This window comes from Enhydra lutris, unplaced genomic scaffold (genome assembly GCF_002288905.1).
Source record: "Enhydra lutris kenyoni isolate GAN:26980312 unplaced genomic scaffold, ASM228890v2 scaffoldscaffold49, whole genome shotgun sequence".
Taxonomy (NCBI): Eukaryota; Metazoa; Chordata; class Mammalia; order Carnivora; family Mustelidae; genus Enhydra; species Enhydra lutris.
The window spans coordinates 14,403,942-14,419,399 of record NW_019154133.1 but is presented as its reverse complement, the minus strand read 5'-3'; the positions used below and the strand labels follow the sequence as shown (position 1 = coordinate 14,419,399).

The 15,458-nt window shown below is 39.3% G+C and overlaps 1 protein-coding gene across 1 annotated transcript in view; it reads left to right on the top strand.

Moving 5' to 3' along the window:
- Nucleotides 1-13,851, top strand: part of LOC111156795 (phosphatidylinositol-3,4,5-trisphosphate dependent Rac exchange factor 2) — a 186,274-nt gene extending 172,423 nt beyond the window's left edge. Inside the window, 3 exon segments of the mRNA XM_022517855.1 lie at nucleotides 1,565-1,667; nucleotides 7,975-8,042; nucleotides 13,806-13,851. Of these exon segments, the coding sequence (XP_022373563.1) occupies nucleotides 1,565-1,667; nucleotides 7,975-8,042; nucleotides 13,806-13,851 (217 nt within the window).
- Nucleotides 13,852-15,458: the final 1,607 nt, after the last annotated feature.

Below are 15,458 nucleotides of genomic sequence, written 5' to 3'. Positions count from 1 at the left end.
AAAGTAGTGAACATTTTAGTGAAATGTATGTAAAGGGTCCCTAAAAAGCAATTCAAAGACCAGCACCTGATAATGTTAGCAAATAAATAGGATCTAAGAACTGCCAAAGAGAAAAAAAAAAAAAAATGTGAAAGAACATAAAGGAAATGCCTTGAAAGGGAAGGCAAAGGATGAAGGCTCGCCAATCCCTGAAGTCAGGGGTTGAATTCTGAATTTTCTCATGGTTGCTCTGGGCATCACATTCCTGTATTATTAATTAAAAGTTCCTTTTAAAATTTTTACAGTCTTTTAGATTAGGTCCAGGAAACATACTTTTTAAAATACCAATTCTTTTTTTTTTTTAAGATTTTATTTTTTATTTATTCCTTTGTCAGAGAGAGAGAGAGCGTGAACACAAGCTGGGGGAGCAGCAGACAGAGGCAGAGGGAGAAGCAGACTCCCTGCTGATCAAGGAGCCTGATAAGGAACTCCATCCCAGGACCCTGGGATCATGACTTGAGCTGAAGGCAGACGCTTAAACTACTGAGCCACCCAGGCATCCCTTAAAATATCAATTTTGATCATAGTGAATATTAATTTCACTGTTTATTTTTCTAAGTTATTGGGCATAAATGGGTATAGATTTATTAACTATCATTCAGACATGTATGAAAAATATTAAGAAGTCTCTTCTTTTAAATTACATGAAACACCAATAAAGAATAATATCCGGGGGCGCCTGGGTGGCTCAGTGGGTTGAGCCACTGCCTTCGGCTCAGGTCATGATCTCAGAGTCCTGGGATCGAGCCCCGCATCGGGCTCTCTGCTCTCTAGGGGAGCCTGCTTCCTCCTCTCTCTCTGCCTGCCTCTCTGCCTGCTTGTGATCTCTCTGTCAAATAAATAAATAAAATCTTTAAAAAAAAAAAAAAAAAAGAATAATATCCGATAATAGATTTTATTATAATTCTGTTTAACTGTATGTATATAAACTCTTTCATAAACATAGTTCATTATGAGTTTGTTAGATTTAAATAGTTAATTTAGGACCCCATCATCTAGCTCTATAATCTCTTTTTAAACAGATGTTCAAGGGATCCCTGGGTGGCTCAGTCGGTTGAACACCCGACTCTTGTACTCAGATCAGGGTCTTGATCTCAGGGTCATGAGTTCAAGCCCTACATTGGGCTCCACGCTGGGTGTGGATCCTGCTTAAAACCAAAACAAAAACAGGTGTTCTATGTAGAAAAATCTATGGTTCATTGTCTAGCCGCTTCCATTTTGGCTGGCGCTTTTTGATTATGCAATTAGGGTAGGGGAGGGAAAGTAAGTTTCCCTCTATCCTTCTGAGTTCTTAGCTGAGACCCTAATAGTAAAAAAAAGAACAGATTAATAAGAGAAAAACAGAGGTTTATTAACATGTAAACTTATGACTACCTGGGGGGGATACCCAAAGAAAAATGAGTAACTCTCTGAGGAAGCAGAGTAGGAGGAGTATATTATGTCCCTCTTCATTAGTAACCCAAACTGTCTTGAAGTGCTTAATGGGAGCCCAAGGCATTTGACTTGCTTTTGCTTTTGCACACAGGTGCACTCTGAGCGTGACCCTGGAGCAGGCCATCATTCTGGCCCGAAGCCACGGGCTGCCTCCCCGCTACATCATGCAGGCCACTGACGTGATGCGGAAGCAGGTAAGTCTCATGCCCCGTATAGGGACTGTTTTACAGGACCTGGATTTGAAGCTTCCTTTTAATCAGGATTTCTCAATTTTCGTCAGAATAATCAGCATTTATCAGGTGTCTCAAGGATGCCTGGATTTAAGGGACATTTTTCCGGGCTCAGAGGGTAAGTATGGACAAGAAACACTGCCAGGGATGAAAGCAGTACAGACATCTATATGAAGGTTCTCCAAGAAATGTAGCCAAGCTGCAAAAAGAGATGTCTGAAGAGGTAACCTGAAGGAGGAAAGGGGTTGACCAGACGTATCGGGCAGGAGTGGATTTGGGGTTTATGTAAAGGATGAAGTCAAGGGATGCATGGCACTTTCGGGGCATTGAAGGTGATTTACTAAGGCTCTGGAAATACATTGAGGAAGAGGGTGGAGACAAGGAAGAGGAAAGAATTGAGGACCCTGCTTGCTCCTGGAGCTCCCAGAGGGAATGCCAAGCCATGCTAAGAAACTTGTGCACTATTCTGAAGATAAAACACATACCTCAGATTTTCCTTCAGAGGATGAATAGCAATTTTAGGAATGTCTTTAGGTCACTGAAGTATTTATAGGTGAGAATATACTCTCTTACCAAGAGAATGAACTTTTGGCCTAATACCCAGTGGTATTTGAAATATGACAGTTTGGTTTTTAACTCATAAAATTCTTTTAAAAGATAAGAAAAATACACTAACCTCCAATTTGTTGATTATTAGGAAAATGTATTTAATCTAATAGAAAAACACAACTTAGTAGAAAAGCAAAAGAAGTCGGAAAAGATCAATTTTATATTTTCTTCTCTCACATTTTTCTCAGGTTACCACAGAAATTAATTTAACAAATCTCTCTACTTCCTCACTTGGTTTGAATTGCCCAGTGATAGTGAGTGACTTTGTTTGTTTGTTTGTTTGTTTTTAAAGATTTATTTATTTTCGAGAAGGAGAGAGAGCATGGGCACACATGGGGGGAGGGGCAGAGGGAAAGGAGAGAGAGAGAGAGTCTCAGGCAGACTCCCGGCTGAGCTCAAGCCCACTTCAACTCAAAGCGCATCCCACAACCCTGAGATCAGGACCTGAGATGACACCAAGAGATGCTTAACCAACTGCACCACCCAGGCACCCAAGTAACTTCGTTTTTAAGATATGCTTTTGTAGTTAAAACTGCTTTATTTACTCAGTACTTAGTGTATAACGCTTACACAAACAGATAACTTCCTGTGGGTTTGCTCCCAAGATTATAATACAGAATGGAAAGAAAGAAAGAAAAAGAAATCCATGGAAACAGTCATGAGGCCAGTACCAGTTTAGGGTCTGCAATTCAGAAATAAGGTGCAACAAGTGGAGATACTTTGTAGCTTCAGGTTTCAGGTTCCCAGCTGGGAACCCTGAAGCTAGAGACTGAAAACCAAGATCTCACAAGGTCCAAGAGGAATTTGCTAAGTAAATGTTAGACCCACAAGAGGCACAGGACACACGGTGGTTCAGCTGGGAAAGGGCAAATGCAGATACAAAGGCCAGCAGATTTTGGAAGGATTTTTTTGGGTGGATATACAAAATTGGTTTTAAAAAAAGTAGGTCAAGGTAAACTTGCGATTATCCCTATCAGGTTGGGTTTGGAATGCCAAAAATACAGAAAGAGACTAAGCATTCTGTTTCATTCTATTGCCGTTAGAGTAAGTTTACAATAAGACTTGAAGGAACCATCTCAAAAATCATAGTTTATGGCAAGACTAAGAGACTGGTATTAGCCTGTTTTAGAATAATCTAGTATAGGAGTAATGATGGATTGGCTAGATATACATTCAGGCTATATAGACTCCCATAATCAAAACTTTTAAGTTCTCACAACTGAAAACAGAGATAGATAAAATAGAGAGGGAAAGTAAAAATCGTTTTTAAGGCTTAATGACTTGTTTAACTGGTGCAAACCCTTCTGAGGATACAATGTACATATGATATTTACATATATTATTAGTATATATTATTATATATTTATAAAATATAACTTAAGGCAACTGAAAAGTTAGGAACTTTCTCATCAAATCCTGGTTGATTTCTAAACTTCCCTGCTTTTCAGTGTTTATCACTTCTTCTCCCGCCCATATTTTTATAATAAATACATTCAGAATAGATAGCTTCTCTCCTTTGTTACATGTTTCTCTGCTCCAAGTGGCTTGGAGACAAAGAACTGATTTCTGACTTCTTCATGAATGATCAGAGAGCCTGGGGCCCCTCTCGATGGAGAAACCGGGCTAACCTGGTGCACAGAGAGTTTTGCAGTGTTCCCTCCATTGCTCATCTTTTCCCCAGGGTTTAGCTGGTACAGGCGATGGGATTAGAGGCTGGGATCCACTCAGCAAGCCAACTTTTCCCTGCCTGTGATCTGAGTAGTTAGAACACTTGTGGGAATCAAAGATCTAACTTTTCTGTTCCCTTTGCCTTTCAGCCATTTAGATATAACTCTCTGGAAACTGAATGGTTGGGATATTTTCTAGGTTAATGAATAAGATTTTCTAAGATCTTTAATTTCCTTTTTAGGAAGAAGAAGTTCTTTAGCACGATTTATTCTTCTGACTGCAGTATTATTTTCATGTACAGATTTTGTATGTGTCCTTTTCATAGATTTGTTGAATGCCCTGGTTGAGTTGTTAGAAGGAAAGCTAAAAGATAGCAGGCAGGGTCCCATGCCCCTTTTTGATAACGATTGTCATAATCCTAGGCAGTACTTTTACATAACCAATGGATCTCATTAATAAAAGGCTTGAGGGAAAAGTTCTCATTGACATTAGAGACAAAGCTTTCTATCCTACAAATTATACATTCCAAGTATTATTTGGTGGAAGCCAATCTCAAAAATGTTTTGACCTTTTTAATAAAACTGGAATTTCAAAGAATTCTGTCTCCTTACCTACAATATGAGGGCATTATATTGGGCACCAGTAACAGACTAAGGAAGATGTGATTCTTGCCCTATCTCATGGTGGCCACATGGTGGCAAATCATCATGACATAGGCACCAACAGACAAGTGGTATTCAACCTCAGTGTTTTAGGCCAGAAGACAGGAATAAATGAGTGACTAGACTGTGAGCCCCTCAATGGCCGGGACACTGAGTATATTTTGTTCTGGCATCACAGGTTTCCACAATAGTTCCTAGCAGAGAGTAAATGCAAAATGACATGTGAGCAATGAATTAGTTTTAACTAAGATAATCAGGAAAAGCCTTCATGCCACAAGTTATAATATGATAGTGGCTTAATAGCATGGATTCTTGAGTTTAAACAACTTCAGTTTTAGTCCAAGCTCCAGTGTTTACTGTCTGTATCATATGGGACAAGATTCCAAGCCTCCCTCTTACTTAGTTTCCTCATTATTAAAACAAAGATAATAATAGCACTTACCTCATAGCGGTGTGAGGATTAATAAAGCAATACACTCAATATACTTAGAACAGTACCTGACACAATGAAGGACCAATTAATTACTGCCCAAGATGGTATTTGATTTGAGCCTGTGGGGATGAATGTGATGTGGACAGGTAGGAAACAGGAGAGAGAGGGTATTTAGGTAGAGGGAGCAACATAAGCTTGAGCAAGGGTATAAAAGTGAAAGTATCAGGGCACCTGAGTGGTGCAGTCACTTAAGCATCCAACTCTTGGTTTCAGCTTAGGTCATGATCTCAGGGTCATGAAATTGAGCCCCGCATCAGGCTTTGTGCTCAGCATGGTGTCTGCTTAAGTTTCTCTCTCCCTCTGTCCCTCTGTGCATGCATGCACTCTCATCCCCCCCTCTTTTTCTCTCAAATAAATAAATAAATCTTTTTTTTTTTTTTAAGTGCAAGTATCTGGCATGTTGAGTATATGATGAATTATATAGTTGAATTCATTATGAAATATGCCAGTAATTGTTCAGCATGATAAGCATCAATTTATTTGCAACCTTTTAAGAAAGCAAAAGTCTTTCGTTAGATTATTTAATGGAATATTATGGGACCAAAGACAAAAACAATCATATAAAAATACTATAGTAAAGCTATTTCTCACAGGGATATGATTCAGAAATTCTAAAACTTATTTATGGGTATATTAGGCTCATATAGATAAGTAAATATATTGTAAATAATGAGAATAAAGTTTCTTACTGTCAGAAAAGAAAGTTACAAATAGGGAAAGGGAGAAGGCTGTAATCCAGAATGAACCCTCTGGCATGGGATTGAATCAGAGGTAGTAGTTGGAACTGATGGACACACACACACAGATATACATAGATGTAGAAATAACTATAGACATCTGAGTATGCTTGCCCTAGTCACCCTAGCCCTGTCTACTGCAAAGACCTAGAAGCACTTACATGCCAGTAGTAGCAATGAACATACCCAATGTCCAGATCTTGGGTTCCAAATATAATTCTCCATTAAAAAGAACCAGGGATGCTTGGAGAAGTGGTTAACTTCCAGCTGAGACAGAGAAGATGAGCCTGGAACATCCCAAGGTACCAAAAAATAAACAAGTATTCAAAAATGATTGTGATTCTTTCAGTAGGACATGAGAAACCACCTGAAGGAGTTCCTAGTGGTCGATCTGCAACAATTTGAATAAAAAAAAAAGTATTAATAATAGAAATATTGGATACTAACTCAGAATAAAATAAATATTTATAAATTCATGTTGATTTAAATAAACACTTGAATAAATAGATAATGGCTTTGGGAAGAACAGAGGACTCTTATTCATAGAAGCATTCCTTCCTAAATGCTACATTATCATTGTTGCAGCAAGATACATCAATGGAGATTAAAGCCAGTGAGCAAAGTTTGAAGAGAAACAATATGTGCATAGTCTCATAGTATCTTCTCCAAGTTATTAACTACAAAAAGAGAAGTAGAATCTGTACAGTGGAAAAATCCGACATACACCACTTGAATCAAGCAATGATTCAACCTCAATGATAAGAGGTAAAGCCATCCTATAACAGTCAATGTCAGTGATTTCATGCACTGAGAAGGCACCAAATCACTTCTTGCCCAAAATGCATGTCCTCTAATCATGAGGAAGGATCTGACAAACCCAAATTGAGAAACATCCTACAAAATAATGACCAGTACTCATCAAAAATATTAAGGTCATGGAAGACAAAGAGAACCCGAGGAAGTGCTGTAGATCAGAGAAACAAGGAGACAAGAATACAAAATGCAGTAGGGGATCTGGATTGGATCCTGGAATAAGAAGGGAACACAAGTGTGGGAAATGGTGAAATATGAATAAGACGCTGCATTGTACTAACGTTGATTCTCTGGTTGTGGTCTTCATATTATAGAGTGAAAACTCTCTGTTCTGCTTTTATAACTTTTCTCTAAGTTGAAAAATACTACAAAATAGTTAATTGTTTTAACTATTGAATTGTGATTCCTAATTTCCTTTCCATTTGTCTTTCTTCCACCCCCACCCCTTTTCCCTATCTGTTTTCCTTTACTGGGTCCATCTTAAGAAAATAGGTTTTGTTTTGCTTTCTTCCTTTTCTTCTTTTCTTTCTCTCCTTCCCGCAGCTCAGAAATTTGGTAGCAGGAGAGACAGTTTCAGAGTTCTTTTTAAACTACTCTCTTTCATCTTTTCTCAGCCCCAAACCCTGGTGTTTGGTTCTATATAGTAACTGATTCCTATTAGTAACTGAGCAATGATGATAGCTTCATTCATGAACTTGACAGGTTGTGAGGCACATTGTCTTTGAACTTTAAACTTTGAGGCAGAATTCTTACATTTCAGAGACCCATATGCCCATGGCTTGTCCTGAAATTGCTTTAGCACTATTTAAGAAAATGTTTTCTTGATAAATACTGTGAAGTTTAAAATAGCTAATTATTCAGCTTAAGGACAAAACAGGTGCACGAGTGAGATAGAACTGTGATTTCTGTTCCACGAAAGTGGGGACACAGCAGGTATTTGTGTCCTGCTCATTCTTATCTTCAACCTCTGAAGTATCGCTTACTTCTAGGAATAAAGACCTAGCTGAGATAATGAACAGGAAGCTGTGATTAAATATATTTTGAATGATTCGGACGGCTACTGAAATAAGTATCAATCCTTTGGAACAATGTATTAGCATATTTTGATTCCTAAAAGCATTAGTTATGAAAATATTCAGATGATGATTTCTCTCTTCTGCTTCGTCTAGTTTCTCTTGGTGTTAAATGCGATGTGGAAATAAATACTCTAGGCTCAAATGTTAATGGTATGTTAAATAATTACTAATACCATGTAGAGCTAAAAAAATTTTTTTCCCTGCTTCTTTCAGGGAGCAAGAGTTCAGAACACAGCAAAGAATTTGGGAATCAGAGACCGAACCCCACAGTCTGCTCCAAGGTAAGTGACTCCCCAGGTCTGCTCTTTGGCAAAGGGCTGGCCACCATTTCCCAGGCAGCATCACTCACAGCTAACGCACCTGTCCCAGCACATTGTCTAGTGCAGTCCCGATTGTAAACATGCAAACTGGCCTTGTAAACACTCTGTGGCTAAATGTGACTAGGCCTCGATGATCTCTGAATTCAGAACTTTAAGGGAAGCAAACTTAGAGGTAACAGGTAGAAGTCTTGACATTATTCTGTTTTGCAAATTCCATCATGAATTCGAAGACAGAAGTCCACACAGGTGCTATTGAAATTTGTATTCCAACTGTAGTGAACCAACACAATGCCATTTGCATTTCTGTTTCTATGCCTGCACATGCCATTACTTTGGGCATGATTGCTTCTCCCATCTGTATCTGTATGAAAAACTTCTTAACCAGCTTAGATGTTCTTTCCTCTTCAACATCTTGGATGAGTATTCTTCCTCTTTGTGCTCTCTTATCATCTTGTATTGGTCTATTTTAGCCCTTATCATACTGTGTTACAAAATATTGTTCCACGACTCCTTGCCCAGCGTAAATATGAATTCTTTGGAGGCAGGAAATATGTTTTTTGGGTTTTATTCCCTGTTCATCATAGTGCTATATAGTAGACATTGAATATTTGATTTCAAGAATGTATGAATGAAAAAAATGAATGAATGAGCTTTTTCTTTGGGATCATACAAATATTCATAGTTCACATATCATCAAAAGAAAGGACTTGAATCCACCTTTAGAATAAATGAACATGGGAACAGCCATCATAAAAATGTTAATTTCATTTCCCTGGTGACATTAGGGTAGGCAGCCATCTCTCTTGAAGTGGGATAGTATTAAATGATTTCTTTTACATTTGATTGTTTTTATACATTGGCATTTTAACAAAAAGTAGGCTCTTCCAAACACCCTCTCAGATAAGACATTCTTTGTTTCCATTTACAAAGCAGTTACCAGAGTGAGAATGATGACTGTAGCATTTATGAAGTTACATTTCATTCTAAAAAAGTATGTGAGGGGCGCCTGGGTGGCTCAGTGGGTTAAGCCACTGCCTTCGGCTCAGGTCATGATCTCAGGGTCCTGGGATCGAGTCCCGCATCGGGCTCTCTGCTCAGCAGGGAGCCTGCTTCCCTCTCTCTCTCTCTCTCTCTCTCTGCCTACCTCTCTGTCTACTTGTGATCTCTCTCTGTCAAATAAATAAATAAAATCTTTTAAAAAAAATTAATTAATTAATTAATTAAATAAAATAAAAAAATAAAAAAGTATGTGGGTGGTAGAAGTACTTTGAAAAGGGAAAACATATTTTCCCCCTGAAAATGGATGGAGCACTCATGTTCTAATTGTGTTTATTTTTAGTGCTGACTCCTGACTCTAATCCTCCAGTTTTGTTAATGTTATCTTTCATACTTGATTAGGTTAAAAAGACTTTATTGCTAAAGAATCATTTCACATAGTCATTCTCTCTCTAACACCTTGAGCAGACATGGTATATTTGGATAACTGACCCAGAGAAGTGTTGAAATCCTAATAACAAAACAAGAGAACGGCTTAGCAAGGTCTCCTTAGCTAGAGCTTATAAACACTAATAAACAGGGGGCTTAAGATAAGACTTCAGCATCCTGATCAATAAGCCAGTACACAAACTGAATACAAGAAAGGAACCTGATGAACTCACTTTTTTCTTTATTGGGTTGTATTTTAAAATACTTGAACTGAAACACAACAAAATATGCCAGCTGTAAAGTTGACATTTTTTACAAGAGAGTAATAATTCCAAGGCAGAAATCTAGAGTAATTTTTAAATTTCATTCTATTTATTCTTTCTCTCATTCTACAAATATTTATTGAGGACTTGAGAGATGCATAGCACCCTCTATGCCCTGTGGAGAACATAAACATGAGATAGAAACAGTTCCAACCCTCAAAGATATTTCAGGTAAAGAGATGAGAGGGTCAAACATAACTGGAAGGAAAGGCAGAATGTGAGAAGCACACTCTGAGGGGGTGTGGAGAGACTCCCGAGGGCCCAGAGGGCCAGAGATCCCACCCAGCTGGGAACTGGGATTCCTGCCCAAAGATACCAAATCGAAGAGCAAATCTGGCTCTCAAGGACAGGCCACCCATAGACAATTCTGGGGTCATATTTCTGGAAATATCTTCATGGAAGAGATAGAGTTTGCTATCTCTGCCTGAGATAATATTTGTTTCAAATCCCTTACCGATCTCTCCCATAGTGTTCCTTTCCCCATTCACTCCTTAAAATTCACTCAGTCAACAATATGTTGGATTTTTTTTCCCATATGTTTGTAGATGTCAGACACTGTGTTAAAAGCTAGAAATAAAGACTTAGTCCCTTCCACTAGTCAGTGGGGTGCAGTAGAGAGACAACTGAATAAAATGAGGACAGTATCCAAAGTACTGTGGCAGACATAGGCACAGCTTGCCATGAGAAACAGAGAAGGGGCATAAAACTCAGCCTAAAGACAGAAGGGAGGTTGCAGAGCGATCCTGGCCCAGTCAGCATGGAATAGATGTCCTCCACAGATGATGCAATCACACCAGCCTGAAGAGCACATCTTGGTCTGGGAACTACACCCAAATCTCTGTGACTGCTGGTTGAATGTTATTTAAGAATGATGCAAGGTGAGGCTAGAGGCACAGGCAGGGGCTGCGTCAGGAAGAGACATGTATGAGATACTGAAGAGCTCTGATTTCGCTTGAAGACAATAGGGAGGCATTAAAATGCAACCCTCCTGTCTGGAAGATTTAAAATATCAAATTTATCTCTGGCACCATTAAGAAGATCCATCTGAGGACAGCTAAGACAAGGCAGGTGCTTGAGAGGAGATCGTCATGGCATTAAGGTTGAAAAGGAGAGGATGGCTCAAGAGATATTTAGGAGACAAAATTAATAGTCTTTGACACTAATTGGATGAAGGAGGTTAGGAAAAAGGAAGATTCTAGAATGACCACCAAATCTTTGATTTGGGTGACAAGGGGCAAATGGTTCTATTCACTGAGAAAAAGAAGCAAAGCATAGGGTAAAGAGGCTGAGCTCATCTCACTAATATTGGGACTGAGGATCAGTGGGACACCTACGGGGAGATGCCTCTGTGGGCAGTACTAAGCGTGTTCTTCCCCTCACTGTCATGTGTTGCATCTTCAGAGGAATAAACTTAATCTTCATCAAAGACCAAATATTACATTTTAGATGTAATGGCACACTGGTCTTGTTTTCTATTATGTCATAAAACCTGGAAACTACTGTGCTATGATAGCTTGATTGTCTTTATTTGTTTAATTGTGAAGCAGCATCCTGTAGAGGTTACAAGTGAAAAACATAGTTTTGAGTCCCAGCTCCTGTTTATGACCTTAGTTAGCCCGGTTATTTATTTTCCCTGAGACCGTTTTCTCATCTATAAGATAGGGAGAATTGCCTTGGGACAGATGATTATTGACACTCTAGCCTTCAAAAGAGGCATTTGCTTTGCAGTCTCCCTTAACACAGCTTTTATTTATGCCGTGTAGAAAGGTGAAGGGCATGATCTATAGATTGAAGTTTGAAAGTTCTACTTCCGGCAGTTGGGGACTGGGCTGGAAATACCAACTCCAAGATGGCACCAGAGCCCAAACAGGAAAAGAAGAAAGTGGAGCCAGGAACAAACCTTTTCATGCGGGGGCTCTGGTGTGCATGAGTGGAATGAGAATAGGACAAGTGTCCTAAAATGTTGGGCAAAACCAGGCCTCCCATTACCTAACGGTTTAGCTGCCAGAAAAACAAACGCCTCAGTGCAGGGTTAAAGTCCAGCTCTTAACTATTACATTTTGCTTCCCAACTTCATCTGCCTGTTCTAAATTCCCCAAGCCCCACAATTTCCATTACAAATGTGTCTGAACTCAAATAACCCTGAGTCACTTCCAAGAAACCTCACAGAAGCTGAATCTGCCCAGCTCTACAGTAGCCAGAGCTATTATTTCATTAGGTGATCACAGGGAGTAGCCTTTTTGCCAATTTGTAAGGCAGACATTTCAATGACTCATCTACCCAGTGGCATTAGCTCCATTATGTGGAAACGTGCAGTGCAAGGTAATGGAATGTCATGGTGCAGCCCAGATCTCGCGGGGGTAGGACATTCGCTACCCAGCTTATGGTTTCTGTTCTACCTGAGTAAGGCCACTGCCTTTCCACTCATTAGGCAGCGCTGTCAGGGAAATGAAAGGATAGAAATTAAAGAGGAAAAGAACTTTCCGATCATTCTATTATTCCAGTGCTGAGAATGCATTTTGAAGCAACACCGTATTTTTCAACTGCAAAGGCAGCTTTGAACTATATCAGCCCAATTTAATGTATTCTTTTCTCCGGGAAGGATGAAAAAAGCTCTTCTGATGTGAGATGTCCTTATTTCAGTATTCATTTTCTTCCGTGGAGGTGACATATAGAGTATTAAGCACCTTTCAGACTTGAAATACATTCTGCAAATCTCCAAAGGCAGTTACTTTTTCTGAGTGTTTCCAAACATGGACAGTTTATTTTGTTAGCTAGGTTTCTAACTCAATATTTGCCCTTTTTTAGTCTTTTCCCCGCTTTGATTTAGAATTAGCATGGGATTAAGTGGGGAAGGAAGAGGAAACATAATTTGCTGAGTTTGTCAACAACTCATGTAAATTTTGTCCGATTTAATCTATAAAAGAAGTTTATCACCATAGCTACCCCTGAGTTTGGAGTACTTTTTAAAAGGAGCAAAGTTGACACCTGTACCTGGGACATTTAGATCACAGACGAAGCTCTGAAGCAGGGCCAGCATGCCTGCGGAACTATAGGACTGGACGTGTCTGTAGTCGGACACCCAGCCAGCTTAGTCCCCGGATCTTCGCTCAGCCTACACCTTCAATAATGGGTTTGCCCTGCCTGGTCACTGGCTGTCCTGCAGCATTTATGTTCCCCTTAATTTCATTCTGGAGCTGTGATACAACCATTCGGGAGAATGGGGAGCTCTGGAGCTTCTACAGTCCTAGTTCAGTTCCCCCCAACCCCTTCTTGCCTTCATGCTGAGTGACCTCTGACTCCGAGATATGGGATGCCAAGAAGGAGCACTTCCAGGCATCTCCACCAGCTCAACTAGATGCCTTGACCCACTTGAATCTCCACCTGATTCTGCTGACAGATGAGAGGAAGGATGGGCAGAGCTGGGCAAGTATTCCCCAGGAAACACCAGATAAGGGTGCCTGGGAGAGTCAGTCCTCAGGACTCTGCCACATCAACCCAACTCACAACTGACTGCACCGAAGAGATGGTACAAAATGAAGCAGCTTTTGAAAATGGATCAGGAAATCAGCAGACCCTTCTGAGCAGGTGCTGCTTTGCTACAAATTAATCATAATAGACACGATGGTAATTATCATAATAATATCGTCTCCTAGAATTGAGAGAATCGATTTTGCTACCAGCAAGGTGAGCAGTCGGGGTTGGCAGCCCTGGACCAGAAGCAGCTGGTGTGGAGAAGGGAGCACTGCTCCATCACTAGTCATCTCGAGCAACGAAGACACATTGGGGTTTTCTGAATAATAGATCCGAAGTTTGGGAGTTTGCTAATTCATATGTGATTTTTAGTAAAGTAGACAATATGATCATGATTCCTGGGCCAAGAAATCATTGTCAGTATCCTTTTCCTCCAGGGAAAAACATCTCAGATAATGGTGATATGCCAGGCTCATGTCACACTCTTCCATGCCTTTTCTAGGCTCTACAAGCTGTGCGAGCCGCCTCCCCCCATGGGAGAAGAATGAAGAGACTCTCCAAGGAACCAGACAAGCAGAAGCTTCTGCAAACCAGACAGAGGACATGCTGGCTACACATTCTCCATTCAAGATAAGGAAATAGCTTTTTTTTTTTTTTTTTCTCTAAATCCTTCACCATGGAGTAACTAACCAGTGTTCGACTTGTACTTGGATATTTGTGCTGGCCACAGACCGGAGGTCATTTGGACAATTTGAGGCTTCACCAACTCATCTCTGTATGTATTGACACTCACTGTTCATTTTTAGGGTAAAATTCATCCCTCAAATTTATAAAAAAAAAAAAAAATCAGAGTTGGACAATGAACCATTGTGCCTCCTTTCCCATTTATTAGAATTATTTGATTGTGTTTGTTTTCAACTTCTCTAAATGGGATCATGTAATCATGGACATTTCCACTTGAAGAAGCCTTTCACTGAAGAAACATGGACACGCTTTCCAAATCCTTATACAGAAATGTTACAGAAAGTGGAGGCTGGGTGCTGTCATAGGGATTCAGTCCCTCACCTGCGTCACAGAAAGTAGTTCACGTGTGCGAGGTGAAGAGCATGTTCTACTCTTTCTCCTAAGAGTTTATTTCTCAGTAAAAGAGAGGAGAGCAGATGGAAGCTTTACCAAGACTTTCTTCCAGCCCCATCTAGGTATGCTTTGTGCTTGTGGATGGTTCCAGTAGTCTGGCACTCTCCCTGGTCTCTGTAATGGCATGACTTCCTTGTGCACTGGGGCTGTTCCCCCCGATGGCCACGGGTGGGAAGCAGTGCGGACCAGACAGGTTTAGAAGGGTATAGGAGGGGTAAGTAGGGTAAAGGAGGAAACTTAAGCCCACTTAAAAATTCAACCTTTATTTTAGAAAGATACCTAAAATTTCTCACTTTTAAGAAGGCTTTAATATGAGATCTGAGCCTCGTAATAGAATATACTATGCTGAGAATTCCTCTATCAAGGTATGTGTATAACATATGAAAATAAAGCTTTATTTGTTGAACTTTACAAGGTCTATTAGAGACCTTGATAACATGTGGAAGCACAAGGTATGTTCTATTTTCATTCTAAAGTATGTGTAATGTTTATTATCTCTATGTTGATAAAATAACATTGTTTTTTAGCATAATGAATATGGTTATATTGGTTTTGAATCTATAATTTTCAAAGCAATTAAAATGCCCTTACTGTGATTGTGATAATTATATGGATTTAGACTAATTTAGTATGTGAAATGCTTTTAATAACTAAAGTATATACAGACCATTATTGAATTTTAATTTATGAAATTTGAGAATGATTTCAAATGATCATTAAAAACCTTCACTGCTAGCAGTTGTGTATTGAATAACAAAACTCCTGTGTTACATATGTATGAGGTATTCATATACTGGTCAAGCTGATAAAAATTGTCCTTTGTCACAGAAGCACTTGAGATTTTTGCCTTAAGTCCATATATATAATGAGAAGTAAAGAAACAAACTCCAAAGTTTCCAAAGAAAAAGTTGAACACTTTGCATTTAATGGAAATAGGACCTTAACACAAATATCTAGATTAAGTATATCTTAACTTCTAGGGATTTAACATTCTGGATATTATTAACAACTGATCCCA